The sequence below is a fragment of the Capricornis sumatraensis genome, chromosome 10 (genome assembly GCF_032405125.1).
Source record: "Capricornis sumatraensis isolate serow.1 chromosome 10, serow.2, whole genome shotgun sequence".
Taxonomy (NCBI): Eukaryota; Metazoa; Chordata; class Mammalia; order Artiodactyla; family Bovidae; genus Capricornis; species Capricornis sumatraensis.
Genome location: NC_091078.1, coordinates 1,971,690 through 1,995,730, shown reverse-complemented (window position 1 = coordinate 1,995,730; position 24,041 = coordinate 1,971,690). Strand labels below are relative to the sequence as shown.

The window sequence follows — 24,041 nt, the reverse complement described above, 5'->3', positions numbered from 1 at the left end:
AGGGCAGTAGAAGCCTGATATGCGTCCTTTTCCCAGGGACTAGATCAGAGACGGCAAGTGTCCCAGAGAGGGCTGCGTGTGTGTGTATGCGTGTGCCCAGGTGGGTGTTTTGGGGATCAGCACCTGAGAGGTCTGCAGGCCTTCAAAGGCAGAGGTGCTGTGTTCATTCTCTCTTCGCTCACCTTAGTCACAGACTGGGAACTTTCAGCCTCTAGTAGAAGCTCTAGGGTCCTCTAAGGCCTCCTGGCCTCTGGAATTTCTGCATCACCAAGGTCGCCAATTCCCCAGGCGTGGGTGGCAGAGCGAGCTCCTCCTATCACTCGACTCTGGCTTCTACCTATTAAGCAGGGGCTCCTTGAGGAAGATTGATTTACCACATTAAACGAGCCTCCCTGTGCTCGATGAGGATGCCACAAGACAAACGGCTCCTGCGTGCGCCTCCGGCCCACCGCCCCACGTTTCCATTACGCTGGGGCCAGAGTCGTGGTGGATGAGTTTGGATGTAGTTCATTTTCTGCCTTACACGATAAACTTGTCAGCGTCTGACCGAGCAGCTGCTCGTATGCAGGGAGTCCATTTGCAAGGCCACCTGGCATCCTGGCTCTGCTGTCCTGCTCCTATTTCACTCTGTTTAATGAGCCAGGACCTGGTTCCTGTTGAGCGGTGCTGAGCTCCGGGGTCCTGCTCGACCTGCATGCAGCGGTGATGGTTCAGCCCCTCCTCAGGGGTCCCTCTGTCTTGCCTGGAGGCGGCTGGGGCACTGATGCCCAGGGAGCTGTCCATTTATGCCACCAGCCTCAAGTCACCCAGCTGAAAAGGAGGGTGCCCAACCCTCACTCTTCTGCCCAGCGGCTGCATCAGGCCTGCTCCCCAGGCTCTGAGCTGGACAGGCCTGCCTTGGGCTTCCCAGGGAGCTGAAGCCTGCCTACTCCACACTGCCCTTGGGGCTGTTTCATAGGCAGATACCAAGCCTGGGCTCTCAGAGCTCACTGAGACCCAGGCCGACGTGTATAGCATTGGGGCTGCCCGTGGTCCCCAGGCCCAGGCCCTCCCCAAGCAGCTAGGCATCGCTGGCAAGCTCCACTCACCAGCCTGGGTGTCTGCTGCCCAGCCTCAGAGCCTTTCCCAGCACTGTTACTTCCTTCCTGATGTGTTCCTTCCTTCCTCTCCACCTATTTTGAATCAGACCCAGGCCTGGCCAAGGCCTCTCTATGCTCTGAAGTCACCAGCCCCCCTGCGCCCAAGGACTCCCAGAGTAACATAGTGCAGGGCCGGGCACCATGGCTGTTGGCAAGGGCTCCAGCAGCAGCCAGGGTGGGGAGTCTTGCAGAGGTTAGGAATCCCTTTCCTGTCTCCGTCTCTCCTCCACCCCTTTCATCCTGTGAAACTCCCTGCCCCAGAGGTAGTGGTTTCCTGTCTTCCAAAGGGCCTGGACGTCTGAGCTATGCCCACAGATCTCAGCCCCACCCGTCCATGCACACTCAAGTCCATTGCCAGACACAGACACTTCCTGTGCCCACCTAAGCCAGGGAACCAGGCCCTGCTCTCTGTGAGCTCAAAGCTTGAGAGGAGGCGGCCAGACCAAGATTTTAGGGCTGGATGGTCAGTGGCTGGGGTCTGGGGCAGCTACAGGGCCCCACACTGTAAGGTCGCGCACTGTGTGGTGGGGGGCAGTGGGTGTAGAGGTGACTGGTCTGGCGCTGGCTCAGGTTCTATGTGAGGCCAGTCTGGCAAGCAGAGGGTCCTTGTCTGCCCTGAGCAGGCGCCCGGGCCAGCATGTTACCGGGATGGGGCGATTGGGGCGGGGCAGGAGCCCTCTGGGTTGCTCTCACCCACACGGGATGCAGGGCCCACACTGGATAGGGTTTGGGATCTCAGGAGCATTTGATGAGTAGGGCTTTGACAGGCAGAGAGGGAGAAGGGCTCCCACCCAGGGGGCAGCCTGCACGATCCGAGGGGATGGATGTGCACAGGTATCCAGGAGCGGCAGGTGCTCCTGTGAGGTCCATGCCAGGATTCCGAGGAGGTGGCCCAGTGGGGCGGCATGGGCGAGCCATGGAGTCCAGAGGGCGGTGTTGAGAGGTTTGGAGTCTACCTTGCGGGTAGTAGAAGTTCGCTCAGGTTGAAGAGGGTGAAGCGGTGACTGTGCCACACTCAAGGGAAGAGGAGCGGGAGTTTCCTCCTCCCTGCACCCACTGGCCACCGCAATGGAGTCTCGCTGAGTGTTCAGTCCCCAGGGCTGGGACCAAAGCCTGCAAGCTGATCAGAGGAGGCAGGAAAGCCCGAGAGGCCAAGCGGAAGGTGATGAGTCACTCTGGACACATAGGGATCAAGAAGAATCTTGAACACAGAGGGCTCCCCTAACCCATGTGCCAGACGAGTGGGAGGGGAGGAAGACCCAAGAAGGGGCTGGCTTGCTGGCCAGCCTCGTTCCAGAGTGGAAGGCCAGCTTGAGAGGCTTCTCCTTCCCCAGGATGTGCAAGAGGAGGGAGGAAGGCGATGATAAGGACCACAGTGTCCTTTCACTGGAGGACGTCTGTGGACACCTCTCGTGAACTCACCCCGGCAGAGCAGGGGCTGCTCAAGTGGCCTTAGCGTCTGGGGAGGTGCTGAGAGCCCCAGGGGAGGGTCTCAAGTGTCTCCTCTCTCGAGGCTGCCTGTGCCAGGAGCGGGGAGCAGCCGAGAGAGCCCGGGATGAGGCCGAGCGGAGGGAGGAGCAGAGAGGACCTCCTCGATGGCCCCTCCAGGCCCTTAGCTGGACAGACGGAAGGACGGGCAGGCCCCAGGCATGGTCCTCACCAGCTGTGAGGCACGCCAGCTGCCCACAGTGGGCATGCCAGCTGTGGGTTCAGCTGCCCCCTGACTGGGGAAGGTGCTGCCATGCCCGGCTCAACCCACGGGCAGGACCCGGCTGGTGAACGAAGGCTGCGGGGAGATCTGAGCCTCAGGGCGTGGAAGTCACAGCTGCTCCTACCCGTTCCCTGGGCTTCAGGAAGGCATTTTCCAGATAACTGTGACACACGATGGGTATATTTCTTAGCTTAAGGCTCTGGAGAGAAAGAAGGCTCCAGACCTGGGGGCTGGGGTGGGATGGGGGTAGGCTCTGAAAAGAGGAGTTCAGACTTAGTCCCTGGGTTTCCAAAGGGAAGGGGGAGAGCCTGAGTGGAGAGGAGCAAGTGGCTGCAGAAGCAGAGGGCTGCATACCGGGCTCAGAGTCGGGGAGCGCAGGAGGGCCAGGGCCAGAACCGGGGCCGCCCAGAGGTCTGCCTGCATGCTAGGGCAGGAGGGAGCTGGGAGCTGACTCAACCAACTGCCTTCTCCGAAGGCTCTTCAGCCCCCAGAATGTTTCTATCTGACACAGAGAATAACATCCTGGACGGGACCTTAAATATCTGCAGACACAACAGTTAAATAAATGGGAAGACTGTGGCACCAAGGGCACAGCTTCTCAACTCCAGCTCACCCCTGCAGTGTGAGGATGCGAATTCAGCATCACTACACGGTATAAGATTAGTATTAGAATTGGTCACATGTGACCCCAAATCCAAAATATCTTAAGAAAACAGAGGTTTCTCTCTCTCCATCTCTCGCGTATATACTAGCCCTCCAGAGCTGATAGATGGTTGGAATTCTTCCATCGCGCTCCGAGGGTGTGGCTTGCATCCTCCTGGCCCAGAGTGGGGGCTAGGCCTCTGGCCACCACACCTGTGATCCAGGCAGCAGGACCGAGGAAGGTGGAAAAAAGAGCAAGGAGAATGTGCTCGCTGTATTTGAGGAGGTTTCTTGAATGCTGTCAGATGGTGTTTCTAGATTTTTGTTGGCAGAGCTGAGACATGATTTCCCCAGCTGTGAGGGAAGCTGGGAAATGTAGCTTTAGCCCCGCTCATCTATGTGCCAAGCTGCAGACCAGGTGTGCTATGACTGAAGTGGGTGTGGGTATTGCAATATGCCATATAATGCTCCTTTGCCTCAAATAACACGCACGCATCTTCTCGTGCCTGGAACACACTGGGACTGGGGGAGGGGTGTAACCCTGCACCCCATCTGGCCCAGAGAGCAGGATGCCTGCACGATGGCAGGCCTCACCGTCGGGTCCTGACGCCCCAGCACCTGTGTGGGGTGGCGCAGAAATAACGCAGTCACAGGAAAGACTCCTGGTTGGGAGAAAAGGTGTCTGGCCCCACAGTCACGGCACCTGTGGCCATAGTGAGGCCCACCGGGCAGGCTTTTCAAACCTCCTTCCGCTCAGGAGAGGAAGCTGCCTGGGGCAGCCCCTCTGGCTGGCCCGGCTCTACTTTGGAGGGAACTCCATGCCCACTGTCCCCCGTGGAGAAGTCAGGCTCTCTCAGTGGCATGCCTTTGGTACAACTCCGTGACCTTCAGTCCGCTTGTCCTGATGAACTCTGCATGCCCGAAACTGCCCCAGCAGCTCATCTGGCTACAGATTCAGGGGCAGACTGGCCCTTCCACCTGCCCTCCGCATAGAAGCAACAGCTGGGGTGAGGGGTGACCTGGGAGAGCAACACCCTCACTTCCTTACTTCCAATTTTCATGTGAAATTGACTAATTAAAACTTTGTGGCAACTGATGTTTGAAAATCACAATTCAGGACAAATGAACTTGCCTATGTGCCAGATGTGGCTGGCAGATGTGAGTAAGGGGGCCCCTGGATGGGGGAATTGGGGCTCCTCTAAGGGGGCACTGGATGGGGGAATTGGGGCTCCTCTAAGGAGGCCCCTGGATGGGGGAATTGGGGCTCCTCTAAGGGGGCACTGGATGGGAGAATTGGGGCTCCTCTAAGGGGGCCCCTGGATGGGGGAATTGGGACTCCCCTAAGGGGGCCCCTGGATGGGGGAATTGGGACTCCCCTAAGGGGGCCCCTGGATGGGGCAATTGGGGCTCCCCTAAGGGGGCCCCTGGATGGGGGAATTGGGGCTCCTCTAAGGGGGCACTGGATGGGGGAATTGGGGCTCCTCTAAGGGGGGCACTGGATGGGGGAATTGGGGCTCCTCTAAGGGGGCCCCTGGATGGGGGAATTGGGGCTCCTCTAAGGGGGCCCCTGGATGGGAGAATTGGGGCTCCTCTAAGGGGGCACTGGATGGGGGAATTGGGACTCCCCTAAGGAGGCCCCTGGATGGGGGAATTGGGGCTCCTCTAAGGGGGCCACTGGATGGGAGAATTGGGGCTCCTCTAAGGGGGCCACTGGATGGGGGAATTGGGGCTCCTCTGGCCTGAGAGTCTAATGCGTCTGGGGACGACCCCATACCACCCCCTTCATCTTGGCGGGCAGGACTAGTAACTGCACATCTTGGGGCGGAACTGGCTACAGTTGGAGGGCGGGACTCTTACAGGATCTTGGGGGTGTGCCACCCCCAGGGGGTGAAGCTCAGGACAGCAACCTGGACTTACCAGCCCACCCCCTGGAGTACAGGGGAGGGGGTTCAGGATTGGCTCAAGGTCTGGGTCTCCATATGTGTATCTGCCTATGGTATGGGTTCTGCAGAAGGGACCCCAGGCCGAGGGCTGGGCAGGTGCTAAGTCAGGCTGTGCTGGCCCACCCTGCAGACTCCACCAACCGGGACTCTCTGGATATGATCGAGCGCTGCCTCTGCCTGGTGTGCCTGGACGCCCCTGGAGGCATGGAGCTCAGTGACACCAACCGGGCACTCCAGCTCCTCCACGGCGGGGGCTGCAGCAAGAACGGGGCCAACCGCTGGTACGACAAGTCCCTGCAGGTAAGCCTGCCCATGGCACGGCCAGTGGCCTGAGCCACCTCGTGCTCACGTCCAGCATGCTCACTCAGCGGCCTCTGTCGCCCACCCAGGATGCTGCATATGGGGCCAGGGGAACCAAGGAGACATGCTATTCGTGTTGGCCCCTGGACTGGCCACAACTCTTCTCAGGAGCAAGTGGCCAAACCTAGTGCTAACTCGCTGACTTTCCCGCAGCCTGTGCTCAGCCCAGGGGGCCTCTGGGTTAGACCTGGGGCTCATTCCCCATTTTCCATCCCACACTGTCAGGTGGGGGCATGCCGGGGACTCCCTTCAAACAAATCCTCAACGCATTCATCAAGAGTCACGTCCGATGCCCGAAGACAACAGTGTTTCTGATTTCCATCTCCCTGGCCCCGACATTTCAACACACCTCCCTTCATCCCCGAGGAGTACGGCAGCCAGCATCTCCACAGAAGAAGAGTCATAAAATGAGGCAAAGCCATTCACAGGTGTCTCATTCACATGACATCAGCCCAGAAATAAGACATTCACGGTGGCCTAGAGGACAGTGCTCACACAGATGGGGATGAAGTTCGGGCCGTTCGTTCCCACCCCCCATCCTTTTTCTCCAGCGCGCAGATCCTGAGTTGAACCTTGTTTGTAAAGCTCCAACGCTCTCACAGTAGCTGTATTAAGTGGTACCGACCATGTTTATGTTGTGGTTTAGCGTCGCTCTGGTTTTGGTTTAGCTCCCTCTGGTAAGCTTCTCTAGACGGCCTCGTTTTTCTCTCTCTCTGTTCCCTACATTCTGCAGGTTATCCCTTTTATTGGTTTGCATATTGATTCTGCTATTTCTGATGAGTTCTCTCCCTGCTGTGTTGGCTATTTAGCCTCCACCAGTGGTGTTAATGGCTTGCAATCTTTCATGGAGCAGCTGTGGGAATGAAATGCTATAATGGATGTACAGGGCCTGAAACACAGTAAGCTTTGGTAGTGGTTTTTAAAAGGCACTGTTTTCCACCCTTATTTTTAGTGACAGGAACAGGAAAGCACTAATGTGTGAGTGGGCGTGCCCTCCCCTCCTGCCTTATGTGAGCCCACTTCCGGGCTCTTTTTTGCAGGCAAGACAGATTCTCAGGGGAGCTGGAGAAGGCCAACAAGCTCCGTGAACCTGAATGGAAAGGTCTGAGAGCAAGTCTCAGGACAGAAAGGCAGAGGGCATCGGGGAGAAAGAGAAGAGAGCCTGCATGGATGGGCCTGGAGAAAAACTCTGTGGGAAGTGTGCTTGTTTGAAGAAAAGGAGTAATGATTCTGGGAGCTGGCATACTGTGAGACTGGGGGCGGCTGGGAGTCGGCTCAGAGGTGTGCCTTGCCACAGTTCCCCGGAAGGTCTCGGGCAGATTTCAAGAGCTTGTGTATTTGTTGGCTTGTTGGTTTTTTGCTTATGGATGATGGGTTAGTACCTCTGGAGTGTAATGCTGTGCTGAGGTGGACTTCAAGGCAGCTTGACTGTATTCAGGTTATGCTTTTAGAATCAAGATCTCATTCTTTTCGTGATTTCCTGCTAGGACCTTTGTACACACCGAGCATCTCCATTTCCGAAGTCAGCTAAATCCAGCCTTTGTATAGTTAGAAAGACCATGAGTAACCTTTATAGTTCCCATGGGCCTTACATAGACCGTCTCTCTAATCCTTGTATTGATCCCGTGAACTGAGCCTTATTGGATCCATTTCAAATGAGCGCAGACTGAAGCCAGAGCGTTGATGCGCCTTGTCAAAGCTCTCCCGGCTGGAAGGCGGTAACCACAGAGCTGGAATCAGGGATCCTGACTTGAAGCCCAGGGAGCAGTGGGTGGGCCATCCCTGACACACCTTTCTTTCACTCCTATCATGAGATGTTTTATTTCTCCCTGGGAATCTGCATGCCACCCAAATTGGGTCATCATCCTTCATTACTCATTTAGAGAAGTCGTTAAGCACCTGCCCTGGGGTGGACACTAGGTCCTGGGGATAATATCAGGGGTGGCCAGCCACACAAAGCAGAGCCGGGCGGTGGCCCTGATGTGCGCCGGGAAGGGGAAGCAGGGCTAACAGGAGCCGAAGGGGCTGGCCCGGGACCTGAGGAGAGCACGCACAGCCTCGGCTGAGCTCTTAGGGATCGCTGGGCTACCTGAGCCAGCAGCTGTGGGCTCTGCCTTCATCACCCAGGGCATTTCTGGGAGGAGGCCACACAGTTTAGCGCTGTCTTGAGGCTCCTCTATTCTCAGACCATGGCGACTGTGTTCTTTTCAGGAGATGATGTGCTTTGGTGTTCCTGGAGAAAAGGTCTCCCTGAGAGGTGGGGGAGGTGGGAGGGATACAGGGGTCCTGGCCTGGAGCCAAACGGCTGATGTGGAGTGTTGACCCAGAGGCCTGCTCACTCTCTCTGCTGTTGCAGTTCGTGGTGGGCCGAGATGGCACCTGTGGCGTGGTGTGTGAACACTCCCCTTTCGATGGCATCGTCTTGGTGCAGTGCACGGAGCATCTGCTCAAGCACATGTGAGTCTGGGGGCAGGGCCCCTCCTGAGCCGCTGAGCAGCCACGGGATGCAAAGCCAGACTGCCCAGCAGTGGCCAAGCTAGGCCAGGAAAAATGTAGGTGGCCACTGAGGGGCTGCATTAGTCTGGCACATGTCCTAGGAAGAGGCGAATTTGAAAACCAGCTTGAATGAAACATCATATGCTTTTCCGAGCTTAGACGGAAGGGGCAGACTGGGCAACAAGTTTAGCACAGTCAGGGCAGCGTTTGGCCAAGAATTCTCAGCTCTAAGGGAACATTTGCTCTGGTCCAGGGAAGCCTAGGTCGATGTCTATTGCTTGTCCGGAGTCAGGTGTGGGCCCACTATTGACCCAGCGCAGCGGGGAGCTGCACCTGTTTCTCTCCCCTCAGCCTGGGTCTCTCTCCCTACCTTCCAAGGTCGCCAGACTGAGTACTTCTCTGTCCCTGGGACACACTGGGTCCCTTCCTCCGTTCATGATTTTGCTCATTCTCCCCTCCTAGAATCTTCTCCCTGAATCTATAAGTTCTGAATCTCTTCCATGATTTAGGGACTCTGTGCGTGCATGCTAAGTCATGACTTAGCATGACTTCAGTCGTGTCCGACTCTTGTGATCCCATGGACTGTAGCCCACCAGGCTCCTCTGTCCATGAGATTCTCCAGGCAAGAATACTGGAGTGGGTTGCCATGTCCTCCTCCAGGGATCTTTCCCACTCAGGGATTGAAACTGAGACTCTCACGTCTCCTGTGTTGACAGGCAGGTTCTTTACCACTAGCGCCGCCTGGGCTTCCCTAAAGGGACTCTTTAGGATCACTGAAAACCCAAACTAGCCCTCATCGACGGAAAAACACAAATTGCTTGTTCCATTTGTCCCCAAGTGTTTTGTTTGTTTGGTTTTAAGAGTTTCTGGTGTAGCGTGGTCAAACAGGAGAACATGAACAGAAATCCCGGGCTTTGCAGTCAGGTGGAACTGGATGGAATCCTGGCCCGACCGCTCACTAATTGAGGTGTCCTCTCAGAGCTTCAGCCCTTTCACCTGTGTCGTGGTTTGGTGGGCACACCAAACTCCAACAGCTAACATGACTGCAGGGCAAAGAAATGAGCTGCCCACAGCCCCCCAGCTTGCAGGGCCGCAGGAGGTCACCCCATTATCCCGCAGGGTGAAGGCCAGCAAGAAGATGGTCCGAGCTGACTCGGTCAGCGAGCTCCCGGCACCCAGAAGGCTGAGGTGGAAATGCTCCCCGGAAATTCAAGGCCTCTTATCCTCCTCAGCAGAGAAACTTCAACAGTAAGGAGAATGCCGGGTCTTTGGGGGTGATGCTCCAGGGGGGATCACCATACCACTCCCCCACCCCACCAGCTGCCAAGGTGCCCTAGAAGCTTCCAAAGACCCCGGCTCCTCTGCCTCCCCTCGTCCGCCTCCGCCCACCGCCCTCATGGAGACGCAGTCAAACTAAAGGGGAGTTGGACCTCTCGGGAAACGACCTTGCCGAATATCCTTCATTTCCATAAAATGCAAACGTGCATCTATTTTTTTCCACAGGTTTCACCTGACTGAGCTGAGTCAAGGCGGGGAAATCATCTCCAGCTTCCGGGGGAGGGGAGTTATTGCCAACTGGTTTGAATAAGTCATTTGAATCCAGGAGATTTCCATTTGCTTGAATTTACACTGCAGCTTGACAAGGGGCCTTTTTCTCCCCCAAGAGGAGCCCTAACGGGGCCCAGCAGGAGGTCCCGGGGGGTTATGAGCCCTTGCTGGCGGTCGCAAGGCGTGCTGGGAGTCATGGTCTGGCAGCTAGACGGGACTTTGGCTGTTTGTTCCCTCTTTCGGTAAATGAGCAGGGGTGCACTCACTCACTCTCTCACTCATTCATACACGTGCAGAGCTCCGGTGTGCTCCACTCTCTCACTCATTCATACACGTGCAGAGCTCCGGTGTGCTCCAGGCCTCTGACCGAGAGGGCTCTGGGGATGCAGAAATCAAGGTGCCACGCGTCCCACCCTCCATACTTTGGTGGAGGAACTGGATCCCCAAAGCAAAAATGTCAGGAGCAATAAGCGCCCAAACCAGAGACAGGTATCTGGTGCTGAACCCACAGAGGACGCTGGAGCTGGGTTCTGCCAGGAGGTAGAGCGAGGGCTTTGCAGAAATGGGCCTTGAAGGATAGCTAGGAGCTCGTGGTGCCAGCAGCTGGGAAAGAGACAGGTTCATAAGGTCAGGTTGTTTGGAGGCCAGCAAGTGAGAGAATGACCAGAGCTGGGGCAATAAAGGGAAGCTGGGGGCACGTTGCAGAGAGCTCCATGTCCTTACATTACGGGGACTGGAAGCTGTGCTGCGGCGGTGAGGGACCCCTGGAGGATTTAGGGCCTGGGGTTTCAGGGAACCAGTGAGGACACTGAGGATGGCGCGGGTGAGCGAGACAGAGCGTGGCTGGGCTCAGACGCCGAGGGATGGGGAGGCTGAGCCCACTGCAAGCTGCTGGAGGTATTGATGGACTTTCCAGGGGGAAGGAGAGAGGCCTCGGGTGTTCATCTGTAAGTGGTTGTATCTCAGCCCCATGGGGCTGCTCTTGGGATGTGAAGGTGAGTTGGTGGGCTGGTGAGCCCTGGGCAGAAGAAAGAGTTGGCTTATTTCAGGGCTTCAGGCAGCTGGCATGTGGTCCCAAGCACCCAGCTTTCCTTTCTAGAGGACTGGAAGAGCCAAGTGAGGCCTGTGGGTGGGGAAGCAGAAGCCGTGGGGTCCTGAGCTGCCACGGAAGGTAGGTAGGGTCTGAGGGGCCAGGGCTTGGCCAAGAAGCTTTCCAGGTGGCTGGGGTGACTGTGGGCTCAGCCTGTCCAGGGACAGTGAAGGGTGAGTTCCCATGAGAACTGGGCCCTCTCCGAGTCCTGCTGGGTCCTCAGAACCTGGCATGGACCAACCAAGAGCTGAGCTCGCATGACCGGAGGAATAATTCAAGGCAAGGCAGGCAAGGAACACCGAATCCTGAGGGAGGGTGGGAGCAGGGGTCAGGGCTGCCCACCCAGGGCTCTGCACACACACACACACGCACGCACACACACACACGCACGGCTGGTGGCCAGAGATGGGGACCTTGCTACATGTTGCCCCTGCAAGCCGTCAGCCCGGACCCCAAACTCATTATGCAAGAAACTGGTCAGTGTAGTGAGGGGAAGGGCGTGGGGAGAGCAGTGCTGAAGGTCTGTCTCAGTGTGGACTCAGGGAGCCTTCCTTCTACTTGACAGTGATTTGTGGACAGCAAAGGTCTGGGCATATCACAGGAGGCTCAGCATCAATTTCTGGGTAAAATGGATTTTCAGTCACCAACAAAGCCCGGATGAGCAGCTTCAGCTGTGGTGACTGTCACCAGCCACCAGGCCCCAAGCTTTTCTTCCCATAGCACAACGGGGATGAGTCTCAGTGAGAGATCCTGATTGCAGCCATCAGAGAAGCAGGCTTTTCCCTGAACATGGGGGGTTGGCAGGTCTGGCAAGATGGCCAAGAGGCCCAAAGAGTCCATGGGGATGCTGGACACACTTCACAAACAGGTCAAAATGCATGACCTCTGTGAGGCCTGCTTCTGGGGGCAATGAATTTCTAGGACTCTGTAGGCTGTGTTCTCCTTGCCCTTGCAAATGACCCTTGTACTTCTGTGTCCCTCCCTGCAGCCAGGCCCACCTCCCCCACCCCCAGTACAAAACCACTGCCCTATCCAGCCAAGCCTCGCCCTCAGTTCAGAGTCCCCCTGGTCAGCATGCCCTCTGCCACTTCCATACACCAAGGCCTGTCTCTGACTGTGTCCTGGACACCTTACTGCTTTGACATGGATCAGGCTCGAGAAACTTCATTAGACTCTGTGGTGAGTGCATTCTGCTTTGCATGCAGTGAAAGCTGCTTTCCTTTTTCTTCCACAGAATAGTAAAGAATCTCGACTTCACCGTTTATAAGTTTGATGACTACGGGAAAACATTCATTAAGCAGCAGAAATGCAGCCCTGATGCCTTTATTCAGGTGGCCCTCCAGCTGGCCTTCTACAGGTAAGCACAGCCTGCCCAGGGGGACTGACTGATGAGCTACTCTTGGGTCTAGAAGCATCTTGGCGGGAAGGATAACTCTCTGTGAGCCTAGAGGATGGGGTTATGACCAGGGCAGGCTGCACGGAAGGACCCTGTCACCTAAAGCTGGCAAGCAATGGCCCAGGGGCGCAGAGTTCATGGGGGTGGAGGGACACAGAGCTGACGGAGGCCAGGCAGGTGGCGAGAACATCAGGTGGTCCCCTCCTGATCTCAGCCAGCCCAGCTGGGACGCTGGAGCTGTGGCCTGTTCCACCCAGTTTTCCTGGTCTTGACAAGGAGATGGAACTAGCATCCCTGCCCACGCCCTGGTGGGTCAAGTCAGACATCTGGGGCTTAACTGGTTCCCGTCGCTCATTCCCCGCACCCCACAGCAGTTCCCCCCATCCTCTGCCCTCCACCTCCACGCCCCCGCCATCCGACGTTTGGTCAACTGCAGGCTGCCTTTGCAGGCCTCTGCTTCTGCTCTTGTCCCCAATAATCCTGTCTTCATGAAGCATGAACTTTGAAATATCCAAATCAGATTCCATCACCTACCACCTCGAACTCTCCCAGTGGTTTCGCATCATGCTTAGAACAAAGTCCAGGCTTAGAAAGGGTCTCTGTGAACGAGCCTTCCCGGGGCCCTGCCCCCAAGCTCTCTCCCACCTCCAGACCTTTGCTCTGTGCCAGTGCCTCTGCCTACCCGCCTGTCGCCGCCACGCTTCACACACCAGCTCCTTCCTACAGCTCAGGTCTCGGCTCGGGCGCCAGCCCTCAGAGGCCTCTTGCCACCAGCTCTCTCACAGCACGCTGTGTTCTTTTTTCATTCGTGGCAGTTGTTACGCATGTCAGCGCCCTTGTTCATGGATTTGCTGACTTTGTTTTCTAAACTGTCTCCCCCAGGCGTGATGTTCTCGGTTATCTTGTGTGCCTGGGACAGAGTAGGCACCAGGGACTGTCAGAGCCCTGAGAAGACACTGCAGGGGTTTTAGCCTGGGGTGGCATGGTCTGTGTGTGGTTTATAAAAATCCCTTAAGTAGTAGCTGTGTCCTGGGGAAGAGATGCAGAGTTGGGAGTAAGAGTTGAAGGCAGGGTAGGGAGCCAAACTGGCCTTTTATGAGAGGCGAAAAATAATGCAAAATAGATCTTCCTCGAGACAGGGCTGGCTCCTGTTGGTCCCAGCATTCCAGAAGCAGCCGTTCATAAACCAGCACAGGTGCTGTATAGTAAATGGCGCCACAGCCCCACCAGAACCTGCTCTTGGTCTCCAATCAGGAGAGGCATAAAGCAACTTGGAGAAGGCCCTGGCATGGAGGTATCACTAATGAGTGCGTGGCATCCCAGACTCCAGTGTGCCCCGCAGGGGGTGTGACTCACGGGGAAGGGAGTGCAGCCACTCTGAATGTCATCGGTCAGGTTGACGTCACCCCACACGAGGACTGTGCTCACCACCAGGATGTGTAGACCTCGCTGGCACTGGGCTGTGGAAGGACCCAGCCTCTGGAACTGCAGTCAACGCCGTTCTGATACTCAGATGGCATGTGGCTGAAGTGGGCCGTGAGGTCAGTGCCCTGCTCATGCCGCAGCTGGGGACACTGCTGCCCTGGTGCTCAGGCACTTCAGAGCTTCTGATCCAAGTCCCAGAGGGGATGGGGACAGAGCCCCCTTCTTCTACCCTCCAGGGAGCTTTGTTGTCACTGGACATGGCCAGGAATCGATGAGGCCAGAGGCTCCCAGGCTCATTGAATAGGCAAAATACCACCTGCTGCCTATGGAATGAATGCTTCGGAGTTTCAACTATAAGAAAAAAAATTTTTTAATCTGCTTCTAGGTTCAGCAGAAACCTGGAAGCGGCCTAAATTGGGGCTGATTAGCTACCAGTCAGTGATGGCGTCTACTTTTGTGCTCAGCGTGGTGTTTGCTCCGAGGGGCTGTAGAGATACAGGAGATGAGCTCCCTGCCAGAGTCTTGAGGGAAAATGAGACATGAGTGCAGGAAATGCCATTTTCTTGGCAAGTCGTACAGTGTCAAGCACTGTACCCAATCAGACTCTCGATGCCCCGCTCCTGAACTCACCCAGGGCGAGGGAGACTTGCCTGGAGGAGGCCAAGATACAAGGCCACAACATGCGGTGTGACCTCGGGCGGTCACTGCCCCTCTCCGAGTTCTGTGTCTTTCCCCTCCCTGACCCCTTAACACCAACAGCTTCACGGACTGGTGGGAAAGGTGTTTGCCAGCCTGGTGCACAAGCCTAAGGGTGCTTGCTCAGTTCACATGTCTGAGGAAGAGACTCGCCCTGGCTGGTGAGGCCAGCAGTCACAGATGTGAGGAAGGAGAGACGCAGCCCTGGTGCCCATGGGTCACTTTGGAAGCAGCGCTGCCCCTGGACGGCAGGCCTGTGCAGCAGCCGGCACCCATGGCCACTAAGGCCCCCTCCTTGCCTCGATCCATAGGTCATGCTTGAATTGCTTTTAAATAAAGCAGGATTCCCTCAAGAGTGGGAATGATGAATTATCCCATGCTGTGCTATTAATCACTCACTCGTTGGGTCTTGCAGAAAATTCTAGGTTTCCCACCAGACTGGGACTTTAAAAAAAAAAAACAACAGCTACCAGTCATGTCTTCCTTATATTTTATATCCACACAGTATCACCCTCGCAGGAAGGTGTGCTCAGCTCTTCATATCGGAGGCTCCCCAACATTCATCTTTGGGGAATCTCCTCCAGAATTCTATTAGCATTAAAATGAAAGACTGTGCCGAGTGAAGGCAGGACTGTAAAAATCAAGGCCGGCAAGGCTATTTTTCCTTCAGCATTTATGCTCCCTGAGAAGGCAGTGCTGTCTGCCGTTCCCCCTTCATCCTGTGCAGGCTCCACGGGAAACTCGTGCCCACCTACGAGAGCGCCTCCATCCGCCGGTTCCACGAGGGACGGGTGGACAACATCCGATCGGCCACGCCGGAGGCGCTGCATTTTGTGAAAGCCATCGCTGACCACCACACAGCCGCCGTGCCGGTAAGTCTTGCTGGCCTGAGGGGTTTCAGGGAGGTCAGTGGGGCAGCTGTGGGCCGCCTGTGGCTCAGCCCCGGGACACCCAGCTCCTTTGGCTGGTCTGTACCTGAGCAGCCTCTTAAAGCCCCATGCACTGTGTCTCTGTCCTTTTACAGGATTCGGAGAAGCTGCTGCTCCTGAAGGACGCCATCCGAGCCCAGACGGAGTACACAGTCATGGTGAGTGACCTCGCCTGAGCTCAGGACCCCGGCTGCGCCCAGAGCTGGGGCCTCGGCACGGACTCAGGGTGACAGCTGGGCCACCTCCTAAGCAGCAACTTGGTGAGGCCACCTTGCCTCTCAGAGCCTCCTCTTTCTTATTTTTAAAAGCTGGGTAACACAGCACTCCTGCTTTTTACATGGATTTTACAGGAACACAATGAACGGTCTTTGAAACAACACCAGTAATAATAGCACCAACATGTAAAGCGCCTTACAGTTTATATAAGAGAAGGCAGAGTGTGTGGTTCGCGCAATCTCAGTGAGGCAGTGTTTATTCCCACCAAGGGCTGTTTCTGCCTTCTTATTCTCCATGTATTTATTTATTTATACTGCTTGTGAATAAAAAGATTTTTTTGCTGAAAGTTAATGATGAAATTGAAATGGTAAGGGAAATGCTTTCCTGGGTTAGGAAAATAATGTATTTTCTGGCATTGCAAAGCCATCATTTGCATATAAACCAAAAGTAAGCTACTGCTTGGACTGGTGATCAATATATCAATTGTGAATCATTCTGATACAGCCTTTGAAGGATCATACAATCTATGAAAAGGAATTTACTGTGTATTTACTTTGCTTACTATCTGTGTATCTGAAAGCAAGCACAACGTAGATCTGGGTTTGAGAACTAGCCAGTATAGGCTTTTCTCCAATTCAGTTGCTAGGTCCCTGATTCATCTGAATAGCTGTTTGTTCTGTTTGGGGAAAATCAAGCTTGCTCTCATGTCTTCCGTGGGTATCCTTTGATTTTCTGCTCTATGCCAGGCAAGGCATTAGGTGCTGGCAAATAAAAAATGAAGCCCTATCCTTGGGGAGTTCACTAGGTAGAAGGGAAAAGAGGCCTTAAGTATTTCAGGAAGTAGCAGAGAACATGGAGGAATAAGTTCCTTCTGCTTGGGAAAGCGAGGTGAGCTCCCCAGAGGAAGCAGTGCTTCATACGAGACTTAAAGCAGGAAGTGTTCGTCAGGTAGATGTAGACGGGAAGGATGGCCCTAGAAGGGGACAGCACGTGCAAAGGCAAGGGCTTACGATTCTTCCTTATTAAGCTCTTTCTCGTAAAGCTGTTGGAGGGTGTAGACCACTAACGTAAGAGGATGAAACACAAAGAAAATCAGAGACTTAAACATCAGAAGACTCAGCACCAGAAAGAGGTCGAGAAAAAGGGTGAGAGCAAAGGGAGGCCCCAAGTTGACAGCTGTTCAGCAGACCCAGGGAACAGTCAGTCCACGGAGAAGCAAGAAGTGAAAGGAGAAAGTAAGCTGATGAATTAGCTGATACATTTTTATGCACTAAGGGGAGTTTCACACTTCTGGCTGAGGATTTACGAATCAATAAATCGTAGATACATAGAAAGGTAAGCAAGTGGGAAAATCATAATTTAATCATTTACAAACTGTCGATTCTAGGGAACGCAAAAAACTGATTTAGGAAATCTAATCCTAACACACTCAGGACTCAGGACTCAGCTGTGAATACTTGCATAATTATAGCCATGTAAACAGTGAATGTTGATCAAGTGACAAGGAGTTCAAGCCTAACTCTGCTGGAAGCATAGGGGAGTGGAAGCATATTTGGGAAGGAGGGTAGCAAAGAGCCAAAGTTTCATCTTCTATAATAAGGAAGTTGAAAATGCAGCAGCAGCAGTCTAAGCCTGTTATTCTGAACTAAGAAAGTCACTCGCTAAAAGGGCTCCAAGTGATTGCTTCTGTGGAGTGGGGCTCAGTGCTGGCAAAGTGACATAAGTCTTTGGCTTATTTGGGTTTTTTTTTTTCAAACTATAAATATACAACTTTGATAAAAATTTAAAATTTTATGAAAATTTTAGGAAAATATTCTCCAAAGCATTGCCATTGGGTTCTGCTGTGTTAACTATTTTAAGCTGGTGAAAACAGCTGAAGGAAAGAGATCAGGGGTGGGGAGAGGAGAGGCGTAAGGATGCCCTGTAGGCCCCTGGTTGGATGTGCGGGGTAAGGGACGGAGGGGGAAACCAGGAAACCTCCGTGTATCTGGCAAGTGTATTTGGCAGAGGTTATGGAGAAAGGAAATTCCGAGGAAAGGAGCAAATGTGGTCCAGACACATCCTCCCAAAGCGCCGTGTGCGTCTCCTTCCTGGTGTTTTCTCAGCCGATGATCACAAGTCTATTTGTACGATTGGTTGATATGACGCCACCCAAGGCTCCATGAGGCCGAGTCTGCGACTGCTTTGTTCTCTAGCAGCTTCTCAGGCACATAGTAGGCACGCAGGTAAGGTTCTCGAATGAGCGAAAGACTGGATGTTGAGTCATTTTGCTCGTTACTTCTCATGGCTCTGATCCAAAGAGTCTGTTGAATCAACCCCAGTTGCTACAGTAGCTTCAGAGACGGTGAAAGCCGAGGTGGATTGGCTGCTGGACTGTGTGGCTGCTCTGATAACCCACACAGAGCGGCCGTCAGACTGCGGCGACCTGAGAACTGGACGGACATCTGCTTCATAGCTGGCCCGCCTCACGGGGCTTCGCCTCTGTCCTAACGGGGCACGTCCAGAGTGAGTGGTGATTGTATAACGTGTCCTTCCAGCCTGTAATTAGGTGTGTTTGGAGAGACTGGGGCCCCTGAGTCATCTTTATGCATCCATTCTCAACTGAAAGAGAACAGCAGTCAAATTCCAAAAGGTACCTTGTAAACCTGAGCAAAGTTCACTGTGGTCGAAGATTTCCGCCTATGTGGGGCATTAACAGCTAAGGGGCCATCTTATGTAACTGTGAAACCCCCAGGAGTTACTCACAGTTACCCTGATGTGGATCCAGAGCTTATTACAAGAAGCCAGAGGAGGGACTTCCCTGGGAGCACAGTGGCCCAGACTCCACCTGTCAATACAGAGGACACGAGCTCTATCCCTGGTCCGGGAGGGTTCCACATGGTGTGGAGCAACTAAGCCCGTGAGCCTCAGCTCTGAGCGCACATGCTGCAGCTCCCTAAGCACCTGAGCCCTGTAGCCTGTGCTCTGCAGCAAGGGAAGCCAGCGCGATGAGGGGCCCGCACACCACGAAGAGGAGTGGCCCCCACGCCCTTCAGCCAGAGAAAGCCCACAGAAAGCAATGAAGATGCAGCATGGCCAAAAATAAAATAAGTTTAAAAATTATTTTAAAAGAAAGAGGCCTCTATGTCTCACAAATCGGGCCCCACAAATTGCCCCAATCAAACATGTAATCTGTGCAAAACCCCTGTGCCTGCTGCACAAAACCCCTGTGCCTGCCCTGGCTCCACTGTCCCCTTCCAGCCACACCACCACCCCTGAGCTCCTCTTACGTAGGAGTCTCCACTGCTATTCTCTTATCCTTTGATAAGATTTCAAATACCTGTGACAAAAAGGAAGACCCTTTCTTTCCTCCAACAACCCTTGAAAATGTGAGCTGAGCCTCTGCTAAGCTGTCTAGCTCCTGTCTCAAAATTACTCTTAGATTATGAGTCCAGTTTAGTTGAATTGATTCTGAGCCTGTGAAATAGCAGCCAAGATTCAAGGACACCTCAGCACCCTCTGCCCCTTGTTCCTTGGGCTCCTGCTGGAGGATGAAGTGTTGGTTGTGGTGAAAGCCCATCCAGTGACAGCCTGGGGTACCCCTACCCATGCTTGGATGGGTTCCAGCCAGCACCTGTGCTCCTGCCCAGCTTCTGCCCCTGAAGGGGTGCCCAGGAGGGCCAAGCCAGCCCTGCTGTTTCCACTTGGAGCATGAGGGGTTATACACGCTGAACATCAGCAGGGAGCATGCTGTTGGGGGGCGGGCAGTCAGACTCACTGGCTTTTAACTCGGGCATCCTCATCTAGAACCCTCCCTGCTCTGGCTTATCCCGGGTGTGAAGAAATACACAAGGAGCAGAGGAGTGTAGGAGTGCTTGGTCCTGGGCAGCCACCACGCGCAGACGTGGTCCCAGCAAGCACTGGGTGGGCCAGAGCCGTTAGAGGCCCCACGAGCTTTGCAGACTAGAGAGGAGGGAAGAAGGGGAAGCGCGTGCCTCAAGCCCTGCTCTCTGTCCCAGGCCATAACAGGGATGGCCATCGACAACCACCTGCTGGGGCTGCGGGAGCTGGCCCGGGAAACGTGCGAGGAGCTGCCCGAGATGTTCACGGATGAAACGTACCTGATGAGCAACCGCTTCGTGCTCTCCACCAGCCAGGTACTGCCCCAGCGCAGCCAGCACTCGAGAGCACTCAGTGGAAGCAGTGGGCTTTCTCACAAGCTGAGTGACTACAGCCCACTGCTTGGAATCAGCCCGGTCCTGGCTCTGCTTCCAGGGAACTGCATGCCCTTCAGCAGAAGGACCGAAATGCTCCGAGTGCGGTTTTCCCCATCTTCTAAATGTGCATGATCACAAATGCCTCCTTAGCAGAGGTGGGCAGGATGGAAGAATACCCACTCTGGTGCCCTAACCATTAGGCCTCCTTCTTCCAATGTTGCCCTAGAGGCAGTGTCCTATGGGCCCAGAGGCAAGTCCTGGCTCAATCAGATGCAATGATGTAAGTAGAAAGCCCATACCCCAGTGCTTGGCATGGACAGGGTCCTCCAAGCAGGTCACAGACCTCATCGTAAGGGGCCACTCCGGCATCTCCTAAACCAGCGCTACAGCCTTGTTCTGTTGGAGGACTGCCGACACAAAAGCAGAACACGATCTGTTAGAGAAAGGCAGCCATTTAGAAGAGAAAATACCTACCCCCCCCACCCCACCCTGCAAATGTCAGTTTACGAAAACTCCACCTCATCTGCGAAAAGCAGAACATGGGCAATAAAAAGGGCTGATAAAGCTGTGTTTGAGGATAAAAGCCCACTCGGTAATTTCGCTTTGTCATTACGGCAGTGAGCTTGCAGACGTGAGTAAACGAGGGCAGAACAGAACAACATAAATTCTTCAGGAAACCATCCGTGGGCAAAAAGTGCTTCGGAACGCTTTATGGCCTTCGGCTGTTGCACGCCAAATTTATCTGACAATGAGGTGACTCTATTAGCAAGACTAATGGTCTGTTCTGCCCCATTAAAACGGCCAGTGTCATTTCTGAAGGCCTGTGGGTTTACAACACACACCGCCCTGCACCTGCTCTGGAACGTGCTCCATTTTCCCCTCTGAAGCCAGCTAATACAATTAATTCAGGGTGTGGTGGTATTTTTTTCTCCAACTGGAATGAACATTGATGGTTTCAGTGCCTTCAGAAGCACTTTCTCTTGGCTTGTGATCCTCATTACAAAATCGCAGCCTTCTGAATTCAAAATGTATCAGGTCCATAACTAAAAACTCCAGTTGATGGCAATCTCTGAAACACCCGATGCTGGGTAATTGTGCGTGACCAGGCTGTGGAGAGACAAGCAGGCCAGCCAGGCAACACCGACAGTGATTAAGGATGTGGGAAAAAGTCGACAGAGGAGAGGAGCCAGATTTCCTCCAGTTCATAAATTACTCCCTCTGGGAAGCCATCTAACTGTTGGGTGCCACCAGGGTGCCATTTAGTAAATTGCTCTGATTGCCTGGGTGATTCAAACAGCCCCCAGGTGAAGGAGAGATTCGGCCCAGCACCGGGTCAGTCTGGGGGCTTCCGACTCCACGAGCAGAGCAGATTTCACACCAGGGAGGGGCTTATGGCCTCTCTTCTGATTCATGCAGTTAGATGGGTTTGTTTTGATGACTCTGGCTGTGGCCATCCATGATGAAGCAGTCAGGTGATGTGCTTAATTCAGTCACACACCCAGGTGGGAAATAGTCAAAGAGAAGCAAATATCTCCTTGAGGCCCCTGGACTGCTAGAACGTCATGCTTTGAGCAGGCTCTCAGAACAGGCGGCCTCTGACCTGTCCTCTCCCCCAGGTGCCCACCACCATGGAGATGTTCTGCTGCTACGGTCCCGTGGTGCCCAATGGGTACGGTACCTGCTACAACCCCCAGCCAGAGAGCATCCTTTTCTGCATCTCCAGCTTCCACAACTGCAAGGAGACATCGTCAACCAAGTTTGCAAAAGCTGTGGAAGAAAGCCTCCTTGAAATGAGACGCCTCTGCAGTCTGCCACTGTCTGCCACAGGCAAGCCACCAGCAACAAAGGAAAAAGTAACAAGGCCCAGTCAGGGGCACCAACCCTGATGGCTGACACCAACTTTCAACTCCTCAATCCGGCATTCTGCAGCTGCCAGACCCCGCCGAACCCCTTGCTCCCAGCCTTCACCACAGCTTTCTGTAGCTTCCCTATAACTCCAGACCCAACACAGACCACACTGAGGGTTCACACAGAGCTGGACTGGCAGGAGGAGTGTACTTCTCATGAGGCACGGGGATCATCATTATTTATCAAGGTGTCCTCGGGCCTGTGTGTTGGGAAGTAAGACCAGCCTGGCTCTGAGGTGGCCCGGGTGAGATGGGGAAGCCCACTGACTTCCCTCCATAGCCACAGCAGCTCAGTGTTGGCGTGTGCTTCCCAGCAGGACCCAGCATGTCCAGTGGAAGAATGAGTCACCTTATTATGTGCAGTGTACCCAAATGAACCGTGAAGGAAGAGGCTAACCCCAGGTCACTGCCTGTGTCTCCTAGGGAGGAGCAGAGGGCTTTGTTTTCAGATTCAAAGCAGTCTGATCACGGCATTCAGAGCGACCCGCCCTGAGACACGTGGTCCTGTAAGCAGCACCCACCCCCCGACACACACACACACACACACACACAGCCCAAGTTAATTTAAAATACAGTGATCTGGGCCTGCAAACACATTTCTCCTTTTGCCTCCCGGAAGCAGCCTTCCACTGAGTTCAGAAAATCTGGTCTGGCTATTCTGAAAGGGGAAGAAAATGGTCTGCCATTGCCCTGCAGTAGCTGCCGCTCCCTGCTTTCCCTGGGGGCCTGGCAGGGACCGGTCCACCTCCCCAGGGATCCTGCCGCTTGCATTTTTTCTGGTTGCGTTCCCACTCGCCTTCACAAGAAACATGCCCTGGTCGGTGATCTGCCTTTAGGAGGAGAGCAGGGTGCTTCAGGGGTTTTCTGCTGCTGTTGCTTGCTTTGTTTCGTTCATTCTTAAGAGAGGCTTTTAAGAAAAGCACTGTGACATTAATTTCAGAATACGATCTCAGTGGCCTAAGCTGGACATCCTTAGACAGCTGGGACTAAAAGGCATGTGGAGGAGCCCAAATCAGAGCTCTTCACCGGCCTGGGGGCTGAGGACACAGCTGGTGAAGAGAGGGGCTGGGAGGAGGGAAAGGCTGTGCACAGAGCCAGCCCTGATGGAGGGGCCAACAGTCCACAGAACTGAGCTGAGAATGTCCAGGGAGGCAGTGATCATGGGGGAGATGAGAGGCACTTTCTGCTAGGGCATATTTTTATGGGAAAGCAACCAGAAAAATCAAAACTGCAAATAGCCAAGGCAGCCTGCTTCTGTCCAGAGGAGGTGCAGAACTGGGCTCCTATCTCACTGAGTTCTGCCATGCTTCCTGCGGGTTTTCCTAAAAAAAAGAAAAGCCCTCTACTCCTCCCGCAAAGACATGAGGCAGTGACCCGCCCATCCTGCTCTGTATCACCCTCCACTGTGGCCCAGGGACCCTCAATGTGTCTCTTCTTTGGAGCACTGTGCAAGCTCTCTGCCCTTTGACTAACATAGAAGCAGGCAGGGCTGAGATGGGGGGAACATTTTGACCTTTGCTGGGACCTTTGATAACACAGACAACCCTAAGCTGTAAATTCCTTGAGCCGCGCGGTTCAGGCTGAGAATTTCTATTGTGTGATCCGGGAGATTCTGGCCCTGCCCCTTCAGAGCCACTGGTCTGCAGATCCATGCTGCTTCCCTCACGCGTCCACCTTTCTGCTCCGCCTGGAAAAGCACAGCCCAAGAGTCCCAGGAATGTTTGAGGAACTGCTGTCCACCTGCTGTAAGCTGACTCAAAGCTACCTACTTGTTTCCAGCAAATGACCACAGTGAAGATCCAAGTTCTCTTCTGGTTTCTCTCCAAAAGTTTCTGGGCAGGTAGACAGCTCTGGTTTGGGGATCAGGCAGCCTCACTGGTCTTGGCCAAGAGACTTAAAGAGCCCAGAGACTCAAGTTCTTCTATCATCACATGGGGACAAGCGCGTCCCAGCCTTGTGAGGTTGTCAGGATGATAGGTCACATGTGTGAAGGGCCTTGCATGGGCAGGTGGGCCCTGGTGCCCACTGTCGGGATGATGTTACCCCAGCAGGCACTGTTCAGGTGATGTTTGTTTCACACTTTCTCTCAAACACCCATTTGTCAGAACCAAACACATCTGCCATTTTCTGAGCTTAGGGAAAGGGAACTGACTATGTGCTCCGATATCAACCATGTGTGGACGGCAGACGTTTGGCAGGAGGGAACAGCTCCTCCCTCTGAGGGAGGGGCTGGAAGCTGGTCTTCCCCCTCCCAGTTCAGGTGGGCACACTGAGCGTTTATGTAAAGGCAGTGCTGAGCCACGGCCATCTCTGTGGGGACCCTGGTAAAGGAGACTGTCCCAAGAGT

General features: G+C 54.3%; 1 protein-coding gene across 1 annotated transcript in view; it reads left to right on the top strand.

Moving 5' to 3' along the window:
- CHAT (choline O-acetyltransferase) overlaps positions 1 to 21,673 on the top strand; it is a 48,483-nt gene extending 26,810 nt beyond the window's left edge. The window contains exons 8-15 of the mRNA XM_068983071.1: positions 5,566 to 5,735; positions 8,152 to 8,252; positions 9,411 to 9,539; positions 12,164 to 12,286; positions 15,174 to 15,318; positions 15,471 to 15,533; positions 19,590 to 19,727; positions 21,404 to 21,673. Coding sequence (XP_068839172.1) covers positions 5,566 to 5,735; positions 8,152 to 8,252; positions 9,411 to 9,539; positions 12,164 to 12,286; positions 15,174 to 15,318; positions 15,471 to 15,533; positions 19,590 to 19,727; positions 21,404 to 21,673 — 1,139 coding nt within the window. The remainder of the gene's footprint in view (positions 1 to 5,565; positions 5,736 to 8,151; positions 8,253 to 9,410; positions 9,540 to 12,163; positions 12,287 to 15,173; positions 15,319 to 15,470; positions 15,534 to 19,589; positions 19,728 to 21,403) is intronic.
- Positions 21,674 to 24,041: the final 2,368 nt, after the last annotated feature.